Source organism: Pieris brassicae, chromosome 11 (genome assembly GCF_905147105.1).
Source record: "Pieris brassicae chromosome 11, ilPieBrab1.1, whole genome shotgun sequence".
Taxonomy (NCBI): domain Eukaryota; kingdom Metazoa; phylum Arthropoda; class Insecta; order Lepidoptera; family Pieridae; genus Pieris; species Pieris brassicae.
The window spans coordinates 14,728,289-14,755,457 of NC_059675.1; the positions used below are offsets into that span (position 1 = coordinate 14,728,289).

General features: G+C 35.4%; 1 protein-coding gene across 1 annotated transcript; it reads right to left on the reverse strand.

The window, feature by feature from the left end:
- Positions 1-144: 144 nt before the first annotated feature.
- LOC123716509 lies at positions 145-19,100 on the reverse strand. Its single transcript, XM_045672273.1, has 9 exons — positions 18,942-19,100; positions 17,551-17,589; positions 12,110-12,188; positions 9,827-9,870; positions 5,736-5,835; positions 5,619-5,647; positions 4,190-4,271; positions 2,966-3,051; positions 145-239 (listed from the first exon to the last, which is right to left on the reverse strand). The coding sequence occupies exons 2-9, from the start codon at positions 17,579-17,581 to the stop codon at positions 145-147; spliced, it is 546 nt and encodes a 181-aa protein (XP_045528229.1). The 5' UTR covers positions 17,582-17,589; positions 18,942-19,100.
- Between the last annotated feature and the right edge of the window lie 8,069 nt (positions 19,101-27,169).

Below are 27,169 nucleotides of genomic sequence, written 5' to 3' on the forward strand. Positions count from 1 at the left end.
TTCAAAAAATTCAGCTCATTGCCTCGTTTATTTATTCATAAAGTCTATCTCGCTCACCTTCAATACTTCGCTTGCATACGAGTACGATTCTGTGTTGTAAATCATTAGATGTCGACCATTATTTCATAAGAAGAATGAAATGTACTATTGTATAATTTGTTTACCTGAAGAGCGTCTCGCCCGTTTCCGTTTGTGAGCGCGAATACACCCCGTGTCTGCCGCTAACGAGCACCGCACACCTGACAATGAAGCAATGATATTTGTGTACTTTTTACAATGAACCAGCTCACTACACATTTGTAAAACCTCTCTCTGTATTCATATGGCTAAATAACGAAGCGATTTTATCTATAAAGACCTTATAGGCAATATATAATGTAATACAAGATATTGAAAACGATTCTAATGTTCGATTGCGACTTATAAATGTTGTTTTTGTTTTAATTGTTATTATTTATGATATTTTAAAGTCTAAAATATTTGATGATGCTGTGGGATACACGGGAAGTGGGCCGCGCAACTTCTCTGACAATATTAAATATATTATTATATATTCTTGAAATATTAACAGGCGAGAGCTGCACGTTTCCCTCGGCTCTCGCTTCACTCTCTTTGTAATGCTTTTTAAGAGCTTAACAATTTTTAGCATAACAAACCTCCTGGAGGTCATTGATACGTTTGCTAACTGCTCCAGAGTTAACTTCTATTAATTTAATTTGTTGCACCTTAAATTTCTATCAAGATTTTTGTCAAACTTGCAATTATGGAGTGGCACCGTTCATCCCAGTCATTATTCTTTTCGAGATCGGGATGAGACGGTTCTTACTTAGATAATATAAATGGTACGAATATATACACTATATATAGAATATGAGAGCAACGCCTCTCGCAATGTTCCATAACGTAGATCTCGAACGGAATGTGACGCGTTGAAAAATTCATTCTTTTTCCGTTTTACTGTCCGCATTCGTTCAGAATTTACAATGCCGTAAATCGAGCGAGCAAGCTAAAAATTTACAACCCAATGTGATACTTTCTCCGGATACAAAATAGAATTGCTCCTTCAGAACGTACATTTTTAATAATTTATAAATGAAATGTAAAAGAAATAAAAGGTGACCTTTATATTAGGTGAAAAATTGCCATATTAACAATATCAACAACAGAAAATGCTAAAAAAATGCAACATGAATTCATAAAAAAATACCAGGGTTCGCTATAAAAGTAGAATATGCGATAACCTCGTTATTCGTTGGTACAATAGATGCTTCACAAAACGAGCTTTTGACATATGAAAATAAAAAATCGTTTGCCACCCCTCCCCCTACTCCCAGATGGATGTCAGGCGGGAAATATCCGGCGAACTATTCCAATTTCAAGTTTCCTTTGGCTAAAGTAACCGCTGGAGCAGTCCCAGATTATATTGCAACATTGACCTCGCCTTCTTTGATTTTTAACTACATTAACCGCTGTGGTAATGATGATAATAAGACATCTTAAACGATTGTTGTTGATCGGAAGCATAAACCCTTTTCGTCGGCCCTATATATATAATACACATGGAATATAACGCGGATGGGATTTCGGAGGGCAGGTAATTTCTCTCCATATTGAACAGCTTATCTGCTTGCAAATTCGGTGAGAGACATTACAAAACATAGATACATGTCGTTTAGGGTTTCATTCACCCCTCCGTACGTAGGTGATAAGAGAGCACTGATAGGGTTTTCGCGCAACAATTTGCTCTAAGCGGAGGCCTTATTTTTCTCTCTGAGTGGGGAGGAAATTTATGAGCGACCCAAAGCAGTAAAATACCTTGCGAGAAAATGAAGGAGCAAATCGCAATATATTTGTTGCTCGGTGGCTAGAAGAAACCCATTTCGCCTTCCTACGGAAAAATATGATTTGTAACAATGCGCGAACGATTGGAGTGGAAGGTGTAATGTATTACGTACGTATCTCGATATTTAGGATGCTGCGATCAGTTTAGAATTGGTCTTTGTGATAGTCAATTAGTAAAAATTAATAAATGTACGAAACTACGAATAACCGCTACTTTCTAGAATAAATGCAAAATGTGTTAATACTACCTACTCAGCTTCATTATCTGTACTTTAAGTAAAATCTTCTTAATAAAATAGTAATGTAGCAATAGAGGTAATATTTACTTTTTGTGCAAAACGTGAACAAATGTTTGCAAACTAGAGAAGTGCTACAATCAAAAATGAAAGCTTTTCGGAAATTGCAGTAAGTTCATTATTGTTTTTGCTTATTAAGTTATAATATAAAAACTTATAATTAAATAAAAATACATCTTAGTCTTATTCAAACGTCATAGTCCTATGACGAATCGCCATCGTTTAGATTTTCTACGAAAGTAGTTAATAGATATCACCGACCCTCGACAGTTCTAGCCCTGAGGCCGCCGTGCACTTCGTTATTATAACATACAATAAATAAAAAAGCAAAGATATGTGATAGATATTGTTTAGTTTTGAAGTATATCTCGTTGTAGCACGTTTCGGTCGAAGGTATACTTTTAATTTCGCCGAACTAGAACCCCATTGCCGGACCTTTTCAGTTTAGATCGTCGGGTTAGATGGGAATTTGCACTTTACACCTTAACCTTTAACAGTTTGGGGACGTGGGTAGATTTCGCGTAAAGTTAAATAATATGTAACTTAACATAAAATAGTAAATAATAAAAATGTCATCACGGCTTTCTCCCGACACAGTAATTCTTAGCCACACCACTCCAGGGGCCGAGCTAAGCATTATATTTATGGCCTGTCTTATTATGAGCCACGAGCTATATTTTCATCTTGTGGAAGAGAACCTTTTAGCCGTAAAACCTATTATTGCATCGCCTTCGTGTGACAAAGTGTGAGAACTGTCGAGATCCTAGGAAAATATATTTGCAGTTTCAATAAAAAATACAAAATACAAAATATCCGCATGAACTCACCAAATCTGCCAGATTTCAGATGCGATTTCTGATGACTCCTTAATGCATCACACCCGAAGTCTGACTCCAATTCCATGCATATGGAGCTGTAGCATTATAAATAATAAACATGTATTACTTATCAACTAAACGTACTCCATGTCAATGATAATATTAGAAATTTTGGTTGCTTCCGATCTGCTTTATTTAATAGTATAACAGAAGTCGTAGCTGATAACAAATAAGTGTAGAGCAAAGTCTAGAAATCGTTCTCGGAAAACTTTCATAGGCATTAATATGCACTTTAATTAATTGCTCAAATTTTGAGTAGCTATTTAAAACCAAGTATTATTGTAATGTGGGACAGAAGAGAATCGTGTTAGGCAAAAATAACATTTCATTTTATTACAATATAACTTATGGAAGAAGCAATGTTCCTCTATTTAAAATATTAATCTTTCACTGAAACGCTACACATCAAAGGTAGGCAAACATAAAGATACAAATAAACGTTTAGCAGAGGGTGACGTGAAAGTAAAAACATTAGCGGCCTTCGCAAGGCGGGGTGGGGAAATGTCGGCTCGTGTGTGCGTAATCACGCCGCATTCAAAATTCAGCCGTTACGTTTATACGTTAAACACTTGCTAATTAATTTTATAGCAACTGTTTGTGTTACAAGACCATTATTTTAAATATTGGGAGTGTAACGGGCGATCATTCGCTGATGCAGATGCAGAGAGAGACAAAAGAGGCCCCCAAGGACGTACTTATTAAAGGACGCCGCAATCGGAGCGAAAATGTTTATGGGGGCAATGTCTGGAGGGGGAGAGTGAGACAAGAAATTAGTCGGAAGTGGGTCAAAGTCGCGCTGGGTCGTCGGCCCTCGTCGGAGCGTCTGAGGTAATTACGTAACCGAGATGTCACCCTCAGCGGGACAGTGGCTCTTATTACTATTACTTTAAAGCATAAAATACTGTGTTAGTGTTAAGATCAAAATGAGATTTCTCGACATTGCATCTGTTATTATGAAGCATTTACTGTTTTTTTTGTGAAGTGAAGTGAAATGTAAGAATACGAATTGAATTGAATAGAGCTTTCTCTAATAAAGCTCTTATAATAGCCTGCTCTTGTGTTTTATTTTCATTTAAAACAATAATTCATAAAAATTTAAGGAGTGTAAAAATGATTATAGAACTTCTGTTTTGGCATTTTCATTGCGTCATGATAAGTGTAAGAGATACTTACTCTCTCTCCGATTGAATAAGCTCATTGTCCGGTAAAGTTCTAAAATCTAATATATTTTCCTTATAGTTCCAACTACTGAAACCTGAAACGACGGACCAACATTAGCTTATCTAGAAATGAAATCAGAAAAGCATTATATAGGATACAATAAGTATTCATTGTGCCTCAGCTATAGGTGAGCAGGAATGACAACGATGCATTGTAACTGTACAGCTAGAGTACAGTATGAAATCGGGGGCAATCAACGGCCAGGGCCACTTCATAGCCCAAACCCCATTTATATTTTGGGCGAGCGCAATAAAATCAATACCGTGACCTTTCCGCGAGTGCACTGACCTACTCTCATCCGAGTCGTAGCCCTACCACCACAGGCGGCACAGGCGAGATTTTTTTACTCGACTATAACATGTAAAGCACTTCCGAACGAAATGACTATTAAATTCTTGCTCACTCTTATGAATAACGCAGCAAGAACATACTTTCTACTTTGATATATTTGTTTCTAAGTTTTCTATATTTTATGGTTTTCTGTAAACAACAAAAGAAAAAATTTGTATGCTATTTTAATGAGACTGGCAGACAGTGTGGTTTATAAAATGTCGTGAAATGTTTCGCTCGTAGCAAAAAACTCGCAAATAGAGCGTGGCACTTGAAAAAGATAAAAATCCATTTTGAATGGGCATATTTCCCCGCGAGGACTCCCGCACTCGCACCGTAGACAAAGGCCGGTGAAATTACAGTCTTCCTTTTAAATGCGAGAATGAATCGCAATGTCTCATCTCAAAGCTTTGGAACTCGTGGAACACGACACCGCGCGTCCGAATATGGAGTGTTCTATTTGTGCGCATCTCTCCCTCGGGATTTCGGTTTGGTTAGTTTTTTCCCTCATCCTTAATTATAAAGGTTGATAAGGTTCAGTTTGGACGATGAAAGCTTTTTGTCAAAGGCTTATTTGTGTTTAATTAAAAAATAAATGAACTTCGCCATTTAAAGAAACATCCTCGAAGCAATTTGTAAAATCGCTAGCGAACTTTTGTACATAAATGTAGCAACATATCTATTTGCTTGGCAAAGAGAGCATTTAGAATGAATATAAGGCTCGCATTGAGCTTTTGTCGGTGGTGTGTCTGTTTCGCGAACAGTTTGCCGCGAGACAAAAGCCGCGGGAATTACTTCGAGACTCAAACGGCTAAGGTTTTACCTTTCCTTTGAACCCTAGAACTTATAAACATATGAAATGGAAATGTTTACCCCTGGCATGTTTTCTGTGTCTACAAGCGCAGTACAGGATAGATCTTAGTAATAGATTCACGCCTAGCACTCACTGCTTTTACTCGTAACTCTAATAAATAGTTTCACATAGAACTAAATTTAAGATTTCATTCTGACGTCAGAACAAATGCTATAAAGTAACAAAATGAATACTTACTAAAGTGGTGTAAGTCAGTGGTACGTTTTCTGAAAAACAAGAAGATGCAAAACGTGAATAAAGAGGGAAAAGTTGTACACAATAAGTTGAAAAGTAAATGTTAAAAGTATACATTACTTGAATTGTTTGTTGTGTGCCAATGTAGTCCTTTGATAACACACACACAGCTTAAATTTCTTTTTAGACTTCGCACTGAAGAGACTACCATTGTCCGAAACTGTGGATGTATAAAGTATATAAATCTTTAGCCCTTTGAAGCCGTTTTTAATACCTTTTTTGTCTTCATATAATTTTATTTTCAAACATAGACGTTTGTCATAGAAAATATAAATTCTGCATTATGATTGTGTCATTTATTTGAACTTTGACTTACGTTAACATTTGGTTCAGCCTTGGTATTCTGATAACCCGTGATTTCAACTTACAACACATTTTCTTAATAGAACCCTTTGTCAATCACCTCAGTTTTGGAATCATTGTCATTCTGTCATGCAATTTAATTATACGTTTTAGTGAGCGGAATTTTTAGGTGAATTGCCAATTAGTAAGTTGTTGTCTATTAATATCGTAACAATTAACCCATTTTCTTTATAAAGCGTTAATTTTCTAAGTTTTCGTCTTGTACACAAAATATTTCATTACATTATATTGATTATTGAAGGGAAATAATGCTACTGATTTATTTCTGCGCAAAAGCCTTTAAAAGTTGCTGCTAGATGATGAATAAGATGTTATTAATGGGGAACTAAGCGAGATTAATTGAACGCAGCATCTAAATGGAGATACTACCGATGAAGCAACGGTAACATTCTACGATATACTCAATAAATATATTTTCTAAATACGTATTTTCTCTCTTAGAAGACGTGGCGATCTTTAAAGGTGATTAAAGTCATACATAACAGACGGGAATTGACAGTAATAGGAGGGTATAATAGCATGTCCATTAACATAACATCAGGAGTACCCCAAGGGTCAGTACTTGGCCCATTATTATTTATTGCTGATTAAAAGATATAAAATACTATTTACACTTTTCTAAGCATCTTATGGTATGTTATTCTTAAAATCCATAGATAATTGTAATCAAATTCAACAGGATCCCAAAAGCGTACAAACAAAACGAACTTTCAATAAATATAAACAAATGTAAAAACAAAAAATGCAATACATATACAAAATCGACTACCCCACCCCCACCAGTAATTTAAAAACATAAATTGTATAAAATGCCTTTATTTTCCTTACGTCAGATGCGTGCTGGAGTATGCAAGTTTCACCTGGTATCCATACTATATACGATTAATATATATATAAAAGCTGTCGAAAATATACAAAATAAGTTTGGGAAATTCCTTAGTAAACAGTATCAGTGTTTCGATAGTTATGTAGATTCTTGTAAATATTGAAATTTAAACTTATATCATCATTTAAACTCAAATATTCTTAATGGGATGGACAAATAGGGGCTCTATTTGCTGTCGTTAATTCCTCTAAGCATCACTCCACCTTATGCGATAAGAAAGAATTGTGAGTATCTTATCTTATCTTACGAACACAAATTACCTGCATAATTCGCCAATGTTTCGGGTTTTATCTAATTATGAAATTAGTTACGAGGATATTCATATTTTTTACCTCACCAAAGAGGATGTGAGGAAATATGTGAAGAGGCGGGAAGAATTTGACTTTGCTTAGCAGTGACCATTTAGGTTTTTCTTTGAAATGTTAAGTATTCATCGTCGTTTGTTTAATGTTAAATTTTTTTCATATTTTTGTCTGTATTTACTTATCTTTTCTGTTTCATATATATTGTTTATGTTGTCTAATGTTTTGTTTTATAATATGTTCATGTTAAAATTCCAAAATATTATTACAGGTTTATTACCAATGTTTTCATGTAATATTTTGTTACACTAATTACAAATTGTAGCAAGAGGTATAAAGAAGACAAACTAGTGTTTAACTTCAAATGCCATTATGAAATATACAAAAGTGTTAATCTTAATGTTAATGAAGTTTAATTTTGTAACAATTGCTGAAAGCTTAAAACGTTACATGGGTTTTATTTATATCTAGACCATTTCAAAATAATTAATTGCGTAGCTTGTTTTATAAATTCCGCAGAAATTAACATCTAAGAGGTACATACCCTTGACTTGACCTTGACCTGATCATTTAGTAACAGGTTGTTTTATTAATAATTGTTATTAAGTAATTAACGTTCCAAAGGATTTTTAATTCATGGTGCTCAATACTATCAGGAATACCATGTGCGCATTTACTGTTACCATAAAACTTAGCTTTAAATTTAAACTTAATACGGTGGAATATATATGGTATAACTCAGTAAGTCGAAAAAAAATGCTTTTCAAATTATTTAGGCTCGAGGCTAAATTATCGAGTGACAAACTCGAACAAAATGTTATTTCCCTACGAAGTATCGATGATACATATTTATACTCTATAACTCGAATTTCTATAAATCTATAAAACGGAGACTCCGTATGTCGTAGATAGTAAAGTATAATGACGTCTGACCTACTTAGAATTCCCCGAAATAATAGCAATAAAATGTGAAATGAATGTTCGGGGCTTCTAATCTATTGTTTTTGACTTGTAGACGTGCAATGAATGAATACATTCATAAAGCTTTCTAAGTAAAACAGCTGTGAACGTAATGTTTAAAAAACTCTGCAATTAGTTTAAATCAAAAGAAGATAACGTTTTAATTTTAGTGTACAGTTTACTTTATTCATATGTAGTTCGGTTTAATATTGAAAAAAATATAGACTACAAAACTTAAGTTGAATTTTTGTTCTGTTTTTGAATTGAGATTACACTGTATTACTTAAATTTTGAAGCGTTTTGGTCCTTTATTTTTAAGTCATATTTTACATAGAAATACAACAGAATCCCATATAATTTTTGATTGCCACTTACACTAAAATACTATTATCCCTAATCCTAATAATATACCTAATCAAACTAATATAATATTTCAGACTTTCCGTTCTTTAAAGTTTTTTTTATTATTTTCCTAAATTTTTCTATGTTAGCAATAGCAATGCAACATATTAATGTGCCAATACAGTATTTTATTTAGTTCATGTATTCATTAGACAGTAGGTTTTTATGTAAAATAACTACCGATTATAAAGTGTTCCTATTGGTGGTGTTTTTGAGCATTTTACAGTTTTAACGGATTACACGTACGATTTACAATCACGAAATCTCTGCTGATTTTAATTCACATGAGATGTCAAATGGCATTATCAGAACACCAAATGCTTAGCACTTTTGGGCGTGTGTTTTGAGTGTCGAATTTTGCTGCGCTTATTGTTTATCAGAATGCCAAATCGTAAAATAACTCCTTTACGAATAATTTGCGAGCGCTTGTATCTAATTAGTACGTATCAAAATCGCAAGGCAGAGCAAGAGTAAACAATAAGGATCGTCGTAGTGTGGCATGAAGCCCTCTCGAGTTTATAGTTGATTTCCAATTAGGACCTTATGTACACCCTCATCACCGTTGACATCTGCCGGACCGTTCGAAGGACGGACATCATGGCTAAATGATGCTACTTTACGGCTTCGTCGAGGCCCTTATAGTACTTTCCGCCAAAATCGCGCAAATTAAATAGCAAACTTTGGTAAACAACACCTTATTTACCTGCATATAATATATTACGATACAATACAGACGCAGAGTGTTTCATCATTGTGTTTGGAATTTTCTGACATTTATTATTAAGCAAACATTGCGATGAATTCGTGGACAAAAGAGTCAAACTTGCTTTCCGTTTTTGCGAAAGATTAAGAATGCTTCAGAGGGACGATCCTACGGACTCAATACAGTTTACATAGCACCGAGGCCCGCTCCGAGGACTTGTACGGAAACACAGATGAATAAAAATGAGCGTTGAAACGACGAAGGATAATCTCGAACGGCTTTTATTTCAGTCACCAATTTCGATTTTCAATTAAATTTTGTGCAAATCGAATCGGCGGCATCGGAACGCTCCCAGCAGAGTGTTTGACAAATAGTAATCTCCCATTTATTTCATCTCGTTTAAATGAGATACTGCGAATAAATCACCAAAATTCCCGTTTAATTTAGAGCGAGTGAGTACACGTGGAAACAATTATATACTTACATATATATTATATTACTCACAAGAAGAATTAATCTTGTATGTCTTACTCACCAATGAATTGATCATTGTATTGCACGAGTCCGGCCATCCGCCATCTGCGAAATAACATGAATATACGTTGAAACATAAATTTGTTAAAAATATAGAACTTCGTAGTTCTTCTGGTGCACTGAATAGATGAAAAGCAGTAATGCAAGATAATAAGAGAGAAGAGCACAATAGAGCGCCGACCCGCGCATCTTATTACTACACCTTTCTTATTCACATAACAAGTTTGCTATAAATTAAAAAGCGTCAAGAGCCCTCGGAAACAATGGAGCCGTCACCTTCGGCAGACAATACCGGCCGGCCTCTTCACACAGCTCCTCACCTCCACTTGATGGGGCTCTATAGACTCCATAAAAGGACATTGTCCTGGGTTCCTTCAAATGCTCTCCACTTACACGAGGCTTTTTGACATGTGCAAAATACCATAATGTAAAGAATTTTAAAATTTACTTTAAATGTATATGTCTGATACATATGTAATTACTTACTTACAAGTTATCGTGACATATGATTATGAACTCTTGTCACACACATAATAATTGTATTATTAGTAGCCCGATTTAAAGCCATGTCGTTCAATCTTTTTGGTACAAATAAAATCAATAATAAGTCTTTTTTAGTATTGTAAAAATATTAATATTTGTTTATTGAAGTTTTATAAATTTCTGTGAGTGCTCTCGGACGAGGGGAGACGCCCAGCACATCCATCATACGCCCTGTCGATACAGCTGACGTACCCCATAACGACTGCTACGCTTGCGTTTGCAGTTTATATAAGCCGACCGTGGAAAGTTAAATTAATTTGTGTACAATCACTGTAAATTTAGTCACATTCATTTAAAACTTAACTTTTAAGAGTAAAATAGAAAGAGATGCGAGAAATGCCAGTACATATAATATTTCTCTTTGAACCGCCATCGATGATGGATCAGCTCATTTATTTACACAAAACAGCTGCGGACGGCTCTATCTTTCTTTGTACACATTTATTCTTCGGCATTGATGGATGATACATATTAAGAAATTTAACTTACCACTATACACACAACTATTCTCGATCTAGTTACGCGTTTAACCAACGCTTGAAGAGATTTTTAATAATTTCAATTGCACAAGATGTTCACATCCGAAAAAGCCCGATCAATACATTTTTCGACGGGAGCTTAAATCTTTTGTTGTCAACTTGCGAACGGCGACCGGCAAGGCAATATATTGCAATGACACGCCATTAATCTTTCAAAATCCCGAGTCAATGCAATCCGTATGTAGGACACGCAAACTAACTGGACTCGGGAATTGTTAACGTGGCTTCTATGGAAGGTGTGTTCTAGGAGTAATACGTTCAGTTCATCCATTCGCTGCATAAGTATACGATGGCGAAACAAGAAGCGAGCTTATTTTTATGGCTCCGTTCAACTTAATTCTAGTTGCGGCCCACGGATACAGCTATTCTTATCTTTATGGGATTTTGTCATTTTATGTTGTCTTTTTAGTTTATAGGAACCATTATTTTTATATTGAAATATGAAATCAAAGAAAATTCGACACAAAGTAAGCACTTTTAAAATTAGGAAGCCCTAGTTTTGCCAGCCCTGATATCTCATAAACATATTCTTTTCAATACTTCCTTTCAAATTTTCCTTGTCACTGAAGATGCGAAACCTGTAAGTTTTCGTGTATTCGTCTACATAACGATACATTAATTCATTTTTACTAACTTAACCTAACAATCAACTTGCAGGTCGGCGCTTGATGATGATAACTGTAAATATTTTTTTAAGTGATAGTACTACTATACTAAACTAAGTGACTATGGGAAAACTGTTTTACCATTTATTTGTATCTCGGTTACTGCTGATGCTTCTGACGAGAGTGAGTCGCAGCCGAGGGCGAGTGTTCGTGTTTTGCGGAAATGAACGTTTCATTCCAAAAATGGATTTTATTTAAAATGAACTCGAATTTTAAATGGCTTTGAGATTTTACGGCGTGTGAAATTGTTTTCGTGCGTGTATCTCTACTTTGAATACCGACGATGCGAATTCAGCCAGAATTATTTCATTCACCAGTACGGACATAAAAGCCTTCCTTTTTGCCTTGCATACACGAAAGATCTCAACTTTCAATATTACCACACAGAGCGATATTTATAGTATAACTTTTATTTTTTGATTTACAAAGAAAATTTATATATTAAACAGAACATCGGCTTCCGGGCGTTTATCTCCTGCAGAAAAGCATAAAAAAGCAAACCTATAAGGCTTTAAAGCAACAATGAAAAATACGAACCGTTTTACGTGGGTAGGGCGGGCGGCGGAAGGGGGTGGCAGCGAGCATGAACAGAGCCCCCACGCCAGCGCCGCGGCCGCTGAGGAGCAAAAAAGAAACACATCAACAACCTCTGCAATTATATCGGCGTGAAACGCAGTGGTCACTGACGCTGCACGGATTTCGCGTTAAGCTTAGCAGATATGCGGATCGAGTTATTTCACCCATTTGCATCATTATATTTGGCCAGGGTGTTTGTTCTGGAGAAATGGAAACTTAAAAGAAAATCCTCCATACGCGCCGCGTACCTTTGATCTCGATAGGACATTTGTCGAGAGCATCGATGCATTCACCTGAGAATGTGAAAGCCTTCACAGGTAACGCATTTACGAAACACGGTCCTTCGTAGCATATATATGCTTTATATATATGATTTATTTTCCAAATTCCCAGATGTTACTTTATTTGGGAATTTGGAACCACCGCCGGCAACGCACCTACCAAATGGGTCCCATGGGCTGCAATTACTGCCTTTGTTTGGGCTTCCTCTAGGCACGTATGCTATAAAAAAATCTCGCGACACCTTGATTAATATTATTACGGCTACAATATAAAATAAAATGTTGTATACTACAGTGGCAAGTCGATTGTCATCTCCAACAGGAGAATGACTGGCAGGAAAGTAGGTATTCGGCTTAATATTAAAATTAATATACAGTTTTCAGAATTGACTGAATGCAATGAATATGGATGACTTAATTATTGAATTGGAAAATCGTTCTGGACAGTTCCTGCCGTCGTAATGGTATTCAAAAGTAAAATCCCATTATCATTAAAAATAAATACTACGTTTTCAACATTTATTGACTACCGTCAGGTGAATCGACTGAAAGTCAAATCAAAGTCAAAAATCATTTATTCATATGGGTAACACAATGTAAACTTGTGAACGTCAAAAAAGTTAGGTGTTTTTTTAATAAAGAACCTGATGTTATGAGATCCCGGCACCCATGGACAGTCTCAATATTCTCCCACTGTTCTCTACTGAGATGCTTTTCCTATAATAATTACCAAATAATTTGCCTGCCTATTCATACGTTTGTATAAATTATTTATACTGTCATTCCTACACTATGTCTAATTGCTTCAACTTATCATGTTGCGGGCTGCTTTCTGCAAACATGTAATTTACATTTCCGGATTTATCAAAGCAAAGAGCGAGTCCTGAACCCTTAATTTTTTTGTTAGTATAATTGTTTATAGTACTGATCAAAACAATCATGAAATACGCAGTTATAATTACCGCATTTAGCTTATGAAAAGGCTGCACTAGGAAAATGGAAAATCATAGTTTCCGAAGTTTACTCGCTTTGTTTCGCCTTGAGAGTCAAAAAGGAACTCGTTTAACTCACGAAATGCTAATTAGAAGTAGCGGCTCTATCGAGCTCGTTTTAAGAAAACATTTGAAGAGTTTCAATTAACCATTCCAAGTATGTGTGAATCATTCCGGAAAGGACCTTCAAGACTCAGCGACACTCTGTTATTCCTATTCCAGTCGTTCACATTTAACGCTACTTACCCAAGTAAATACAGTCACAACTCATGTCTAAATTGATAGGAAGGACGCGATACTTAATTCTATCACGAGTTTTGTCGCTTTTGTCTTTACAATATACCTAGTCCAGCCATAAATTCAGTTACAAATGTTAATGCATTTTTTTAATGAAGTATTGTGATACTATGTAAGCAAAAAAATAAAAAAAATATTCTATTCAAAATGGCCACCTTTGGCTTTTAAAGCTGAAACTGATCATAATTTGAAGTCTAAACGGTTCAGGTCTGGGCTAGATTAGGGTCAGTCAGATAAAGTCCCCAAACGTTGGTTACAAACCAGGTTTACGTAGTTCGTGCCTTGTGACCAGGTGCAGAATCCTGCTGGAAAGTACACGGTATATTTTTGAAAAGTGTATTGCTGAAAGGTTTAACAACATGATCCGAGACTGTATCTTGATACACTTTGACTGAAGTTTTCACTCTTTCGCACTTTTTCACAAAACTTTAGTTTTGTGACTCCTTGATAAGATACGCTCCGCTAAACCATCACTGACGCAGGCTGATGACAACGTTGTACATTTCCGACCACTTGAGCAGCTTATTTAGTACTGTGAGCATACACTTTATCATTTTGCTTATTATAGAGTTCTTCGATAGTGTTTTTTCATTGGTAAAGAGGAAATTTCTGTGCTTTTGACCTGCGTATCGCGACAGTATCGCTCTTTAATTGTAAAGATTGATTGAGAGCATGTCCTGAATATTGACGATAAGCACCATGCTTCAGGTCATGTTTTATAATACGCGACAGAGTCCTAGCGGGAATAGTCAATTTACTTCGTAATGGGGGTTTCGATGAATTCTGGCTTTAACAGCCTTCGTAGTTCAAACAGCACGCGGAAGCCCCGATTCTTTCTGGTTTTAGACAGACGAAATGTTGTTGTATCTGTTGATAGTACGATTTACGAACATACGGCTGATACCAAGGCTTTAAAGTGTCTGGAATATGACCGACGGCTCTATACCCACATTGTGCAAAGCGATCACTGCAACCCTATTTTCGTTAATACCTCATTCCATATTGCAATTTGATAATGAAAATGAAAGAAATAGGTGGAATGGCGCAAAATCGAAAGCAGTTTTGAAAATAACATACGCTATGTTAATAGAAGACAATATACGTGTTCTAATTTGAAAATATTTATAAAGTGGAAAAAAAGAAAAGTTTTATGCAACAGTATTTATGGTCAGACATATAAAATTAAAATTATAAACGTAACTTCCGTATTTCTATACAGCGGTAATATATACATGGTATGAAACGACGGTTCCCATTACCGACGGACATGCATGATGAATGTCTTGAAAGTGGATGAAGCGAGAGAGGTATGGCAGGATCGTATCAAGTGGAGATCCTTGGCCACTTCTTTCGTGAAAAAGGCGTGAAATAAAAATATTACACGAAGCATTCAATAATTCGTTTGCACACGCATTAGGCACTCCACGTGTCGTGGCGTTCACAACTTTTTGACACTTTCCTGGTTTTGTATGAGTGTTCCAGTGTGTGTGAGTGAAGGTGCATTTATCGAATATCTTTAAGAAACACCTGCCTTTGTGTCCCATATAAACGATTAAATTTTATTATTTCTGGGATTAAAAAACTCTATAAACTTATAAAGAGATGTATATGTATACACGGGAAGTAATTCGTGAGCGGGGGTGGGCCAGGCCCTAATGTCACCCTCACAAGTATTGAAAGGAAAACTCATTTCCTTTATTGAATTTCCAATAAAATATGGGTATTTTCTGGTTTTACACGTTTATCATTGGTTGTCAAATTCGGTAAAATATTATTTTTACATGTAAAAATTAAGGAATTTTAGGTCAAAAACACCCTCCTTTTTCACAGTCGGTTGGCTAAGTTACGATTAATATTTTCCACGACAAACGGCTTTGAACTGTGACACGGCCAAAGAGGTTTACAGGGAGGGAATAAGGAAGGCATTGGAAAGAATTGAAAGGGAGAAATAAAAAATTCACAGAAACACGGAGGTCGGAGTTTTTCCTGTCACCGGGCACAAACAATGCCCTATTGTACGAGGTTCCCCGCCCGCTCCCGCCCTACGGCGCGGAACTGCTGAGGAAACGAGCGTCTTTTGTTTCCATACCTTCCCAGACCCGTGCGGAAACGGGAACTTTGAACCCGCGGTCACCTGTGACCCCACACATGTCGTCTGGACAAACAAACATATTACTTTTTGACTCATACATTTTTACATACATTATGATCGATATGTATAATGTTTATTCTACTGGTAACATAATAGTGTTTATCTCCGCCCACCGTATTTGTACTTGTTACAGCTTATTACATAATATAATACAAATGTGTCTGTTTCTGTATTAAACCGTTAATAATCATTGTTACTTTTGTAAGTTTTTATTAAATAATATCTGTTTTTACTCCCATCACCATCACAACACAAATTATTTGAAATCCTCACCCTTTGTTGGTTAACGTAGTAAAGAATTATACTACTGTCCATAATAATAATCAGAATAATGAACATCGCATATGCACATACATAACATATTTATAAGCACCTCCATTTCTTTCCAGTTGTCCAAACAAATGTCAATTTTAGTTAGTGTGTGATTCTCAGTTCTCGGCCATTCAGAAAAACTTTACACAGCACCACTATTGATACGGAGTAGCGGAGCATGTGCTCGGTATTTTCCTTTTGTGTTTTCTCTCTACACTTTTAAAATGGCACTTTCTGTGTACAATCTTATTAGTATTACATCTTTCGCTTGCTTCGCAAAGTGAAGTTAAATATAAAATATGAGATTATTGTATTGCATACATTGACTGGACTCATTCGTTCTGGTCACGATTGGTAAAAAGGGAGCCCAATGTGAGATTTAATCATTGTCTGTCTCACAAAATGCATGAATTTGAAGAGGTGTTTCAAAAGGCCTCTGTAAAAACATCATTCAGCCGTACAAACTGTGGCCTTACGCGGCCTTTCCTTACGAGTACCTAAAGAGCTTCTGAATTGATCATACAAAATTGAAAATGGAAAATACAATGGTAATAATGTGTTCGGTTGCTTTTGATGACATTATAAAGAAAGGATGCGGAGGTAATATTCAAAGCGTGATTTGTCCGTCGGACATGGAGCTGAGAAAAACGTACAGCTTTAGTTTTAACTATCATGATATGCATGAACCACATGGATAACGGTTAGAATTGAAACCAATTTCTATTGATATATTCAAATCAAATTATATTAATATTGATAAAATTAATGAACTAATGAATAAAAAATAGTTTGGTAGGCAAGAACAAAAGAAGATACATCATGAAAAGTATTTGTTTTACCATTCGGATTAGTCATTAATAAATAATGTTGTAATTAAACTTTAATTTGAATACATCCATCTTCTTTCTCCAGACAACCTCATGCAATCTCTTCTTCAATTACTTCCTCAGCAACCATAATTGCAAGCGCTGCATTTATTATTTAGTCGCAAAATCTTAGCTGGTTTCGTATTACAAATTTCATCGCTGTCAGAGTCAGACATAGCGAAGCGCCTACCAACCACAGAATTGATACGACGGAACATTTCGTTTACACTAAACCAGCTTTCGTTTACACTAAACACTAAAAGATCACTGTGTTCGTTTGATGTAAGTCGACCTTAACGCTACTCCGCAACACTTTAGTGTTTTTTCAATATTTTAATAATATTGGTTTGAGTTTCTTTTATAAAATGCGAAGAAACCTTACCATGCATGACCTAAATGACTAATAACCTTGACAGAGGCATGCACATCTTACAGTACAAAAGTTTACGCTATTATGTAAAAGAAGAAATGTATAATTATTTTCACTTGTGTAAATACTTACAGAAGAGGGTGAGGTAGTAAGCAGTTTCCATTGTTAAATCTGTAAGTAAAGAATGGTTTGTTTAAAAAAAATTGTCGACATAATCTATTATACCGTATATAAATTGTAATAAATTTTCGTGCGTTTTTAATTATAACATTATTTTCTCATAGATATACTCAATCAATAAGAAGACGCAAATATATTTCGTAATAATAATTTGTCAAAAGGCCTATCAAGCGGTTTCGATGATTTCCTTTTGAATTTTTGCAAGCGCTTAGTAGCTTTTCGTGTAAACAGCATCACCAAATGACAAACCAAATTCTTCCTCGTTTTCATGTCTTACTATAGATAAGAGGAATAAAATCTACTAAATGTACAAAAGTTGAAAAGCCGAGGTGAACTGGACGACATTATGTTTGGCGGTAATTTAAGACCTTCTAATATTTCTACTGACAAATGTAATTTTATCAGATTTTGGAAATGACGTCGTATAGTCGAGGGGGGGGGATCTATACTGTATGAAATTAATGTCTAAAGATGCCCAACACATTAGAAAACGATATGAAAGTGACGTTGTTTCTTGCTACTGACTACTGACTATTGCATTATCAGATTTCATTTATCAGTAGGTAATTTATTAATTATATTTTATTTCCTTAATTATATTTTATGTAGTATAAAGTGCGCTTGGGGCGATTCTTCTATTACTTGCTTGACTTTGCCATTCGAAAATTAATATCGACAAATATATGACCGTAAGTAAAATAAATAAAGTACTAAATAAAGTAGGAGCATTACGTGATGATTGATCATGGCCTGTAAATTTGTATGTTCTAGCAGACAATGTTGAACAGAAGTTTATTATATTTTTCTTTGTTTTTATTAGTTCTTAAAAAATTATCGATACGAAAACTTCACTTAATGAATTCTTTTTGACTTTTATTAATTTATAGAAGTTAACCGAACGAATTATATTCAAGCTTTTTTTATTTTGAGTCCACATTTTCCAAATTCACTTAGGAGTTGTCGCTTCTCCCGACACTTAACAGTTAAAACTGTGGCGTTTTATCTCCGATTCTCGTATTATTTAATGTAATGGAATTTATATTTCTACAAGAAGACAATTGTTGGAACATCTAAGACTAAAAATCAAAAATAATATCGACTTACTCTCAATAGATATATAATATAGGAATAAATCCTCTACGCATTCAATTACGACTACGCGTGTGCTACGAGCTACGAAGAGTTTGCCGATTGTTGCTACGTCTTGCATACGAATAGGTACGTTACATCGTTTCCCCCTTTTTAAGGTTTGAAATTAATTCTCACTTTCAACTGTTGTATACGAAGTCAAATACAAACTTTATGAGTTTATCGTTTTTATTAATATGTGAGTTAAAACTCACCGATTCTAGCGAAGCTCCACAAGGAGCGCGAGCATTGTAAAGTTGAGCGATATCACTACTTAGTTTATAAACACTGTCCGTTTAAGTTTCAAGGCATCAGAACACGCGAGTAGCGTCGGCGTAGTAGCGGGACACCCGGAGGCTGCGGCCGAGGCGAGAGAGAAGCGTGGAGCATCGCGAGCGACTGAGCCGAATACATCCAGCCTCCCGCACTCGCCTACCTATTTTATATATCTCCTTTATATACCGATTTATATATTTACCCGCACTCATACATATTTAACTTTTTTCCATTTCACGTCGTTTTTCGCGTATGTGAGCTCGGGACGCCGACGCGGCCGTGTGTGCGTTCCCGCCATTCGAACCAAACCATCTCTTCACTTCTATTTACGTATTTTTAGAAAGGGCAAAGCTTTTATACCTTTCCTTTCCACTGTTAGCTCTAGTTCAACTCGCTTCAACCCCGGTAATAATTATTCATGGCTGTAAATTACATTACTTTCAAACACGTCTTGCGTCTATTAAAAATCAATCCCGATTAAAACAAAATGCTAATTATTAACATAACATATATACGCCTCGAACTTGGTTAAACAACGTTTTGGCATAAGCACAAAAATGGCATAAGAGTACAAACAGCTGATTCTGCGGTTAGATAATGCAATTTATGTTTAGCAGTCGCGACCCAATAACATGTCAATTCCAATTTACGATACGACACGCGGCTGGGAATATTTAAGGTAGATGAGATATATATATATATGTATGTACCCACTTCAATAAATGTTTTTTGCTCTCGCACATCTGACAATTGATTGCCATTACTGTATATTTCATACATTTTCATAAATCCCCAATAATATGGACGTGTTAGGTTTTCCCCTATCAATAGATGCAAGAGAATAAACACAGAAGTAGACTATTTATTAACTACAAACAATCAATTTATGATACAGGTTCAGGACCACTACTACTATAGTACTACTCTTATAGCAAAATATTTATTAAGGCAAATAAAGTGTGAGATGACAAATGGCCGCCGCCTACAAACCATTAAAGCTCCGAGTTTTGCACTCGTTTAAAGCCTTTTGTAGTTTTCGAGCTTCAAATTGCGTTTTTATTCCCTGCGAAACAAAGAACGCTAAAAGCGTAGAGGAAAACAATGAAAGCCCAAGAATTTTCAATAAATATGTGGATGAAAACTTTCATGATTGATATATTGGCGAAATAATTAATTTTTGGATATTGTTTATTTACAGAGAGATTGGGCCGTATATTGGAGTACTATGTAAAACGAAACGAAAAACTAAGTGATTTCATTTTTATTATCGAAAGATCTATGAACATATATGTGCTCTGAAATCGAAATTACGCGGTTAGAATTCCTATTCCATTGAGTACCGTGCCCCTGAAAGCCTCTCAAAGAAAATTACAGTTTGTTGCTTCGCCGCTAATTCTAAATAAAGAACTCAACACGCAAAGAACTAGAAATTACTCCTCAGTTCTTTGCATGCCTATTTATTACACTCTGCCTGGTTTTAATTAAAAATCCGCTTCAACTTACCCTGGTCCTAACATTTATATCGTAGTATCTTTTAAAGTCGAAAAGATACTTATGCGGCTTCAGCGGCAACAAACTATGTCTCTATGTCCTAATTTGATAAAAGATAAGTGCGTAAAATACACATAATTAGTCAAAACGACAGTTACACTCGGTGAAGAAGGGCCAGATTGCACACAGAAACAAGCAGTGGGCTCTCGACGGGTTGTGGACTAACGAGGTGGACTATTTTTAAAACTACATCGGCTTCGCGTAACTTTGTCCGTTTGTTTTGTCCGTACGACGATGCTTGATTAAGCGAGCGCCCTGTAATCGCATCAGTTTACGCTAAATTAAACTGTATGTAGTCTGAATAGAGGCCGTCAAAAGTATACATCGTGGTGGTGGTGTTACACATACGCTTTCGAGCGACTGCTGTTGCATCGATGTTTTATTGAAGGACTTTTTGTTGAAATTCTCTCGTAAAATAAGCTCACAACGAAATGTTAACATTGTTTATAAATCGCATCAAAACTCAATAGCTTATAAGCTAACACTATGAAGTTATTAAATGTTCTTCGATACTATAATAATAATTGTACAATTTGTAGATTTGTAGACTCTGCCAACTTAAAAACCAGTGATTAGATAACTTGTCAGACAAATACACTTTCTGTTCCGGCCGTCGTTTAGCAGAAACTATAGGTTGGTATGAAAAAGCGAAAAAAGTCAATTTTTGTTTTCGTTCATCAGCCGAGCCTATTCAATGAATTGTACAAAATTTGTAATAGCAATAATAAAGCGTTTCATTTGCCAGGGTTCATTATGGAGCATATAAATATATTCAACTACACCTTTGAAGTTGTTATTTCTGCAGAAAAGTGAAATTTTGTGCAAACGTTTGTTAATTAAAAAAATGAAAAGGAAAAAAGTCGTTAACAGCCGTAGCCTCCATTTTAGCTCTGCCCCTATATACAAGCTAGTCATCGGCATTCACGTTCCGGTTTTATTCATTTCCGCTATCTAACGGACCGTAAAATACTTTTTGTAAATATATGCAAAAATATATTTACGGTTTCAAAGTATTCGACTATTGCAATTTGAATACAACCCTTTTTTCTTTACTTTATCGTTATTATAATTTCTGAAGCCACTTAAATAATGAATGATGTTTGAATATCTGAATTACCACAGAATTTTAATGATGTCAAATTTTCAAATTTTAACTATAAAAACGAAATTGTCCATTTGTAACAGAACTAAAGATTTTCACGTTAGCCACTCGACTCGGCCAACATGAAAAATATATTATTGGACATGACTAACTCGAAATTGTAATCGCCATCTTAATAGTATGTTCAACGGCGACACCCCAATATGGGCTCAGCGAGACGGAAGAAATCACGTGGAATCGACACCTCATAACATACTCGCCGCTTACGTGACTTTGAGAAATGAGTTTTTAAATTAAATCCGTTCGCGTGGCTCTACCGTGTCCACGTCTTCTTAACTATTTTGAAGTGAAGTGAAAATGAAGCAGGTTTAGTGTTTAGGAAATCGCGAGTGTGAAAAACAAACAAACTTGGATCGAACGTCTTGAAAAATCTAAAGTCTGTATGTCCTACGAAGTCGTCTGTTCAACCATTCGGCTCGAGTTCTTTTGATTATTTTCTCGGCGATGAGACGTGTAAAGTACCGTTTTGTGTCTCTCTTATGTAATATTACTGTATCCATTATTTCACTACTCGTCATACATACTCAACAAATCGGAAACAATCCAAAATACAAACAAAAAGAATCCTTTAAGAGAATAATAAAAACATTAACTTTTAGTATAACTGATAGCATAGCTTGGCCGCCCTCCAAACTGAAGGCCGTATTTAAAAAGTATTCTGAATTGCGATACATTATTTGCATATTCGGTATGATGGCAATGTGCTCCGACTTCTTTGGAATAAGGTATGAGACGACTTAGCAAAGTAGTATTATATATCTATAACAAATGGACTGAAAGTCATCGTATTCACGTAATGTCATTTACCCTCAGAACTTCGACAGCGGAACTACGTATTCCGAATAAATTTATACCACATTGGAAAATTGAAAATCTCAGGTGGTATATGGTGTCCAGAAGCTCGAGAGCTTCTCAATTTCCTGTATCGCCGGCTCGTGAAAGGTGCGCGCGGCTAAGAGAGAGTTCATTTTAACTTGGACGCCGACACTTTCCTTTGTATTCCGCTCGAACGCTATTCTCCACCTCCTGATTTGTTGAAATCCCTAATAGAATTCCTGTACTTTTTAAAATTAATCATTGTAAAAGCAGGCTATTCCAGAATAACTTAAATCGTTGTAGTTTAATATCAATAATAATTGATAATACGCTAATTTCTGAGTATACTTCCTAGATAGCTGAAATTTGGCGATCGTGGTAGTATTTAAAATATGTTTACAATGACCACTGACTTGTTCGGCTTTCTAAATATTGTGTTATAACGTCAAATGGAAATAAGGTTTGTAGACGCGAAGATTCAACCTCGCCCGCTCCACATGTCAGTCAGCCGTAAAACATTTCCTCATCAGTTCATTTTAATAGTAAATAGGGCTTAGTTTATGGTATACCTACGTAACGGGATGAACGCGAAGGTTTATAATACCCAAGATTATCAAATACAATAGTTCTTTCCCTAAGCGGCTTTTGATACACTATTTCCCGGAACTCTTGCAATTTATTATTACACAACACATCATATGTGGCCGAAGCCGTATTCTTCTGGCGCTAGGCAAAAGTATAAAAGTAGATATCTAAAATAAGAGAAAACTAAAATAAAACGTCAACTAACGAAAACTTCAATGAATGTCAAACAAGCCGCCCGATTCGATTTCATCCGCATTCATGTGATGAAAATACTCCTCGTGTTTAATACGTCTTATTTACTTACTTGATTCACACACATTCCGAGTGTGCATGGCGCACACACAAAACAAGATTAGAAAATAATTAAGGTCACTATAATGCAAGATATTATCAAAGATATTGCTTTTACGTTTGAAATTCAATATTTAGTTCAACGACCAATTGAAAGAGAAAATATGTTATTTTAAGGCTTGGAATATAATATTCCTATATTTGTAAGTTAATTAACCAATAAACCTTAGGGTAGAGGCCATTATTAACGACTTTGTTTTTGTCTGAATTGTATAGTTTGTTGCATTTTATTTTAGTTATTTATGGGAACCCCATTCCTATAGTCAGGGGTTTTTGCAGATCACTCTGTAGTTTCAGTTGTGGTTCATAGATATATCATTTTGTTGTGTTTAAAAGCAATAAATATATATATATATAACATATAATCGACTTGGTATCGTCTTCATTTCAAGCCCTGCTTTCAAGCTTTATGACGACGTAGAGGAAAATACATGCAGATTTATAAACCAAGAACTTTTAGCGTCATATGACAGACGACATATCGGGTTAGTGAAAAGAATAGATGTTTACTTGGCCTTAAAATGAAAATTACAAATACCAAACCTATGTTTAAAGGTTATACCCCAAAAGTAACTAAAAAAGGCAAGCACTTTTACTCGAAGAACACAAAAAAGATGGGAGGATTGTAAATAGGTTGTCCTGAGGTTAGACAAAATTATCTCATTAAGTAGACCAACCCCGAGAAAAAGCAACACGAAATTACCACAATAGAAAATGAAACCTAACTCGCCATCACAACTTGGTCTAACAGATATACGTTATACAACACACACAATAAAAACCAATTGACAATTACTTAAAAACTACTCAAGATACCATCGCCTCGCAATAGCAACGACCATTGGTCCCCCTCCAAGTGCATGGAATGCAAACACATGCAAATGTACTAATGGTAATTAACACATGAAAATATTTTCCGTGGGGGTCTACCACGCCACTTACCTGCCCCCTTTTGGCCGTACAGTACTGTATTTTTTAAGTTGTATGGTTCCAGACGGAAATGGTGCTCAACCTTCTCTCATCGATAAAGCGTTTTATTGATATTATTTTTAATTTAAATTTTAAATGATTTTTTATTTTTAAAATTATGATTCCATTTCAGTCAGCTTTAAGGAAACTCAAGTCAACAAATAATTATTCAATCGCGAAAAAGCTGGCTTTTGAACAGAAGTAGTCGGTTAATAAACGGAATTTCATATCACTGATAGTTTTAATAATGCTATTCTAATTAGTGTGCCTTGGGCATCCAATATTGAATCGTACATTTCCATCGCAGAAGTAATCGGTTTCGTGATCTCCTCATTACCGGTTTTAAGCCCACGGCTGTCTTAATATCAAACGGGGCCATTATTTTCGTTTCGATAGAGCTATCATTATCTAACAAGGTACTACAAATACGTTTTAGGATATATTTCTTCAGTAGGTACCTAGTTCCACTAGCTCTTCTGTTATTTTATAAATAATCATAATATCATCCGTGATCAACCATACTTACGATTTCGTCTAAATTACACAGAAATCTTCACAAAATCACAGAAATTTTTATCAATTTTGAAAAAAACTCTATTCAGATTCAGATTATGCAATAATAATTTCCATTTGTTTTGCTCACTCAAAGTCGCACTAACAAACATTTTATGCACTTTCAACACTTACTTTGAAGTTATTGATCACTCACTTCTTCGTTTCGACCCCCAGTATGGCAACGCGGGAAATTTAACCACCGCTCATGAGACTCTTGTAGTCTGCAGCGTCATATGCAGCGGTTATGTGACTTTTGCAGCATTCGGTGTCAAAAACATCACTTCCCTATCGCCTTTGACTGACCCTTTTTTATTAATACTGTAATATGTTTTAGATACAACTCATCACATCAAAACCAATCTTGTCAAGTTACGAGGCTCACGATCGCCATGTGATGCAAAGTGACGCCGGGATTATTAAAATGTAATAATAACCGTTTACCTCAACATTTCGTATATTACTGAACTTACTTATTATTTAATACGAATCACATATTATGTTAAACATAATTATAGCACTAAAGGGATCTCTGAGAACTTTTTTAGGCGTTTAGCTGTTTTATCAAACATAAATGCCTTACAATATTGTTATTGTCTTATATATTTAAACTACAAACCTCTAGAGTATGTAGACTTATGAATTATCTTGGTACTGAGAGCACCACAAGTGCATGGATGAAACATTGGAAATATCAGGTTTTCAAAAGTTTCAATTAAATTAAAAATTGAAGTCATAGACTCTCGTTTGATTCCATCAAATATATATACGTGCTAGACTTGGATATTTACAAATCGTGTAAGAAGAATCGAACTTGCAAAAGAAGTATAGAAAGAAGCAGATGAGCACTAATAGAATGCAGAAGGTTTGTCACACATGCAGAAGGATTAGGGACTTCGGTCTGCATGACTTTATGGCTAGGACACGTATGTATGCACACACCGCTTCACAAGAGAGCGTAAGAGAAAATAGAAGAACAATAACGAATTCAGAAGACGATATTAAATTATTCGATCGACTATATGAAAGGCCTTCGCCTTCCAAAGAGGGGATCCAAACCTGAACTTAGACTTATTATATACACATATTTAAAAATATGTGACTTAAAATGACTCCATTGCATGTATGCCATTGACATGACATTTATTATTTGTAAGCTCACACACAATATTATTAATAGTGTCAGTTTTCTGTCCGATTCAACCGCTCACTTTTTATATTATTTTAAAGGTTCGACCTGACAATAACGAACACAAATAAAAATGAAAATAATTGCCAGATTTAGTTTAGTCGTTCGGAAGTGCAAAAAAGTAAATGAAAAATTCTCGTTGAAGTATTTAAACTATGCGGCCTTTGTTGTAATGTATGGTTAATAATAACCTTCTACAACTGAAAGATAATTACACTACGCAATATCTATGGATCTAAAAGCTCGAGGAAAGACCGAATTACGAACAGCATTTATGCGAGTGTTCTTATATTAGACTTATAAATGTTATTTAATGCTTAATTGCTGTTCAGTAGCGGTTTGCCACTTCGCAGCCGACCCTCGGTGAAATGGCTAGGCATCATTTATAGAGTAACCGAGTCAAATTAAAATTGTGAGATTTTAATTAAATATGTCAATGACTTGATTTAGAATCGTCTGCATAAAAGCACCGTAAACAATGTTTGCCTTAATTATCATAATAGCAATCTGTCCTCTATATTGTTTAGAGGAATGATTAAATTATTATTGTAATCTAAATACTAGATTTAAAATGTTGTAGTATTTACAAACATCGCGAGCTAAAAGGTGAGTAGCAATGTCTACAAAATCTCTTTTCAATAAATATTCATGAAATCAAATGGACATCAGGAATTAAGCGCAAGCTACAACATCTAATAAACTTGTTAATTAGCGTATTCGAGTCGGTTTGATCGGTTTTACGTGAGTCTGGCTTTTCAACGAGCGTCCGATCTATTCGCATGCCTTTACGCTATTTCAAAAGAATAATAATTCCAGGCTTATTTTTTCATCGACCGGCGGCCGGTCGGCGTCCGCATTTTATTGCACACTATTCCGGCGAATAACGCTCCGAGGGAGCTTAATGGACCGGCCGGGGGGCACCTCCACAACCTCTACCACCGCATCGGTTGCAAATATTCTATGTTTTTGCTTCTGAATTAAAGCTTTTGCTA

Bases quoted from the DNA above. Each gene is read 5' to 3' on its own strand.
- LOC123716509 (XM_045672273.1), bottom strand. From the start codon at position 17,581: ATGGAAACTGCTTACTACCTCACCCTCTTCT. The intron at 3,052-4,189 runs GTAAGTATCTCT...ATAATGCTACAG, and splicing joins CTTATTCAATCGGAGAGAGA to CTCCATATGCATGGAATTGG. The intron at 240-2,965 runs GTGAGTTCATGC...CTTCATTGTCAG, and splicing joins TCTGAAATCTGGCAGATTTG to GTGTGCGGTGCTCGTTAGCG.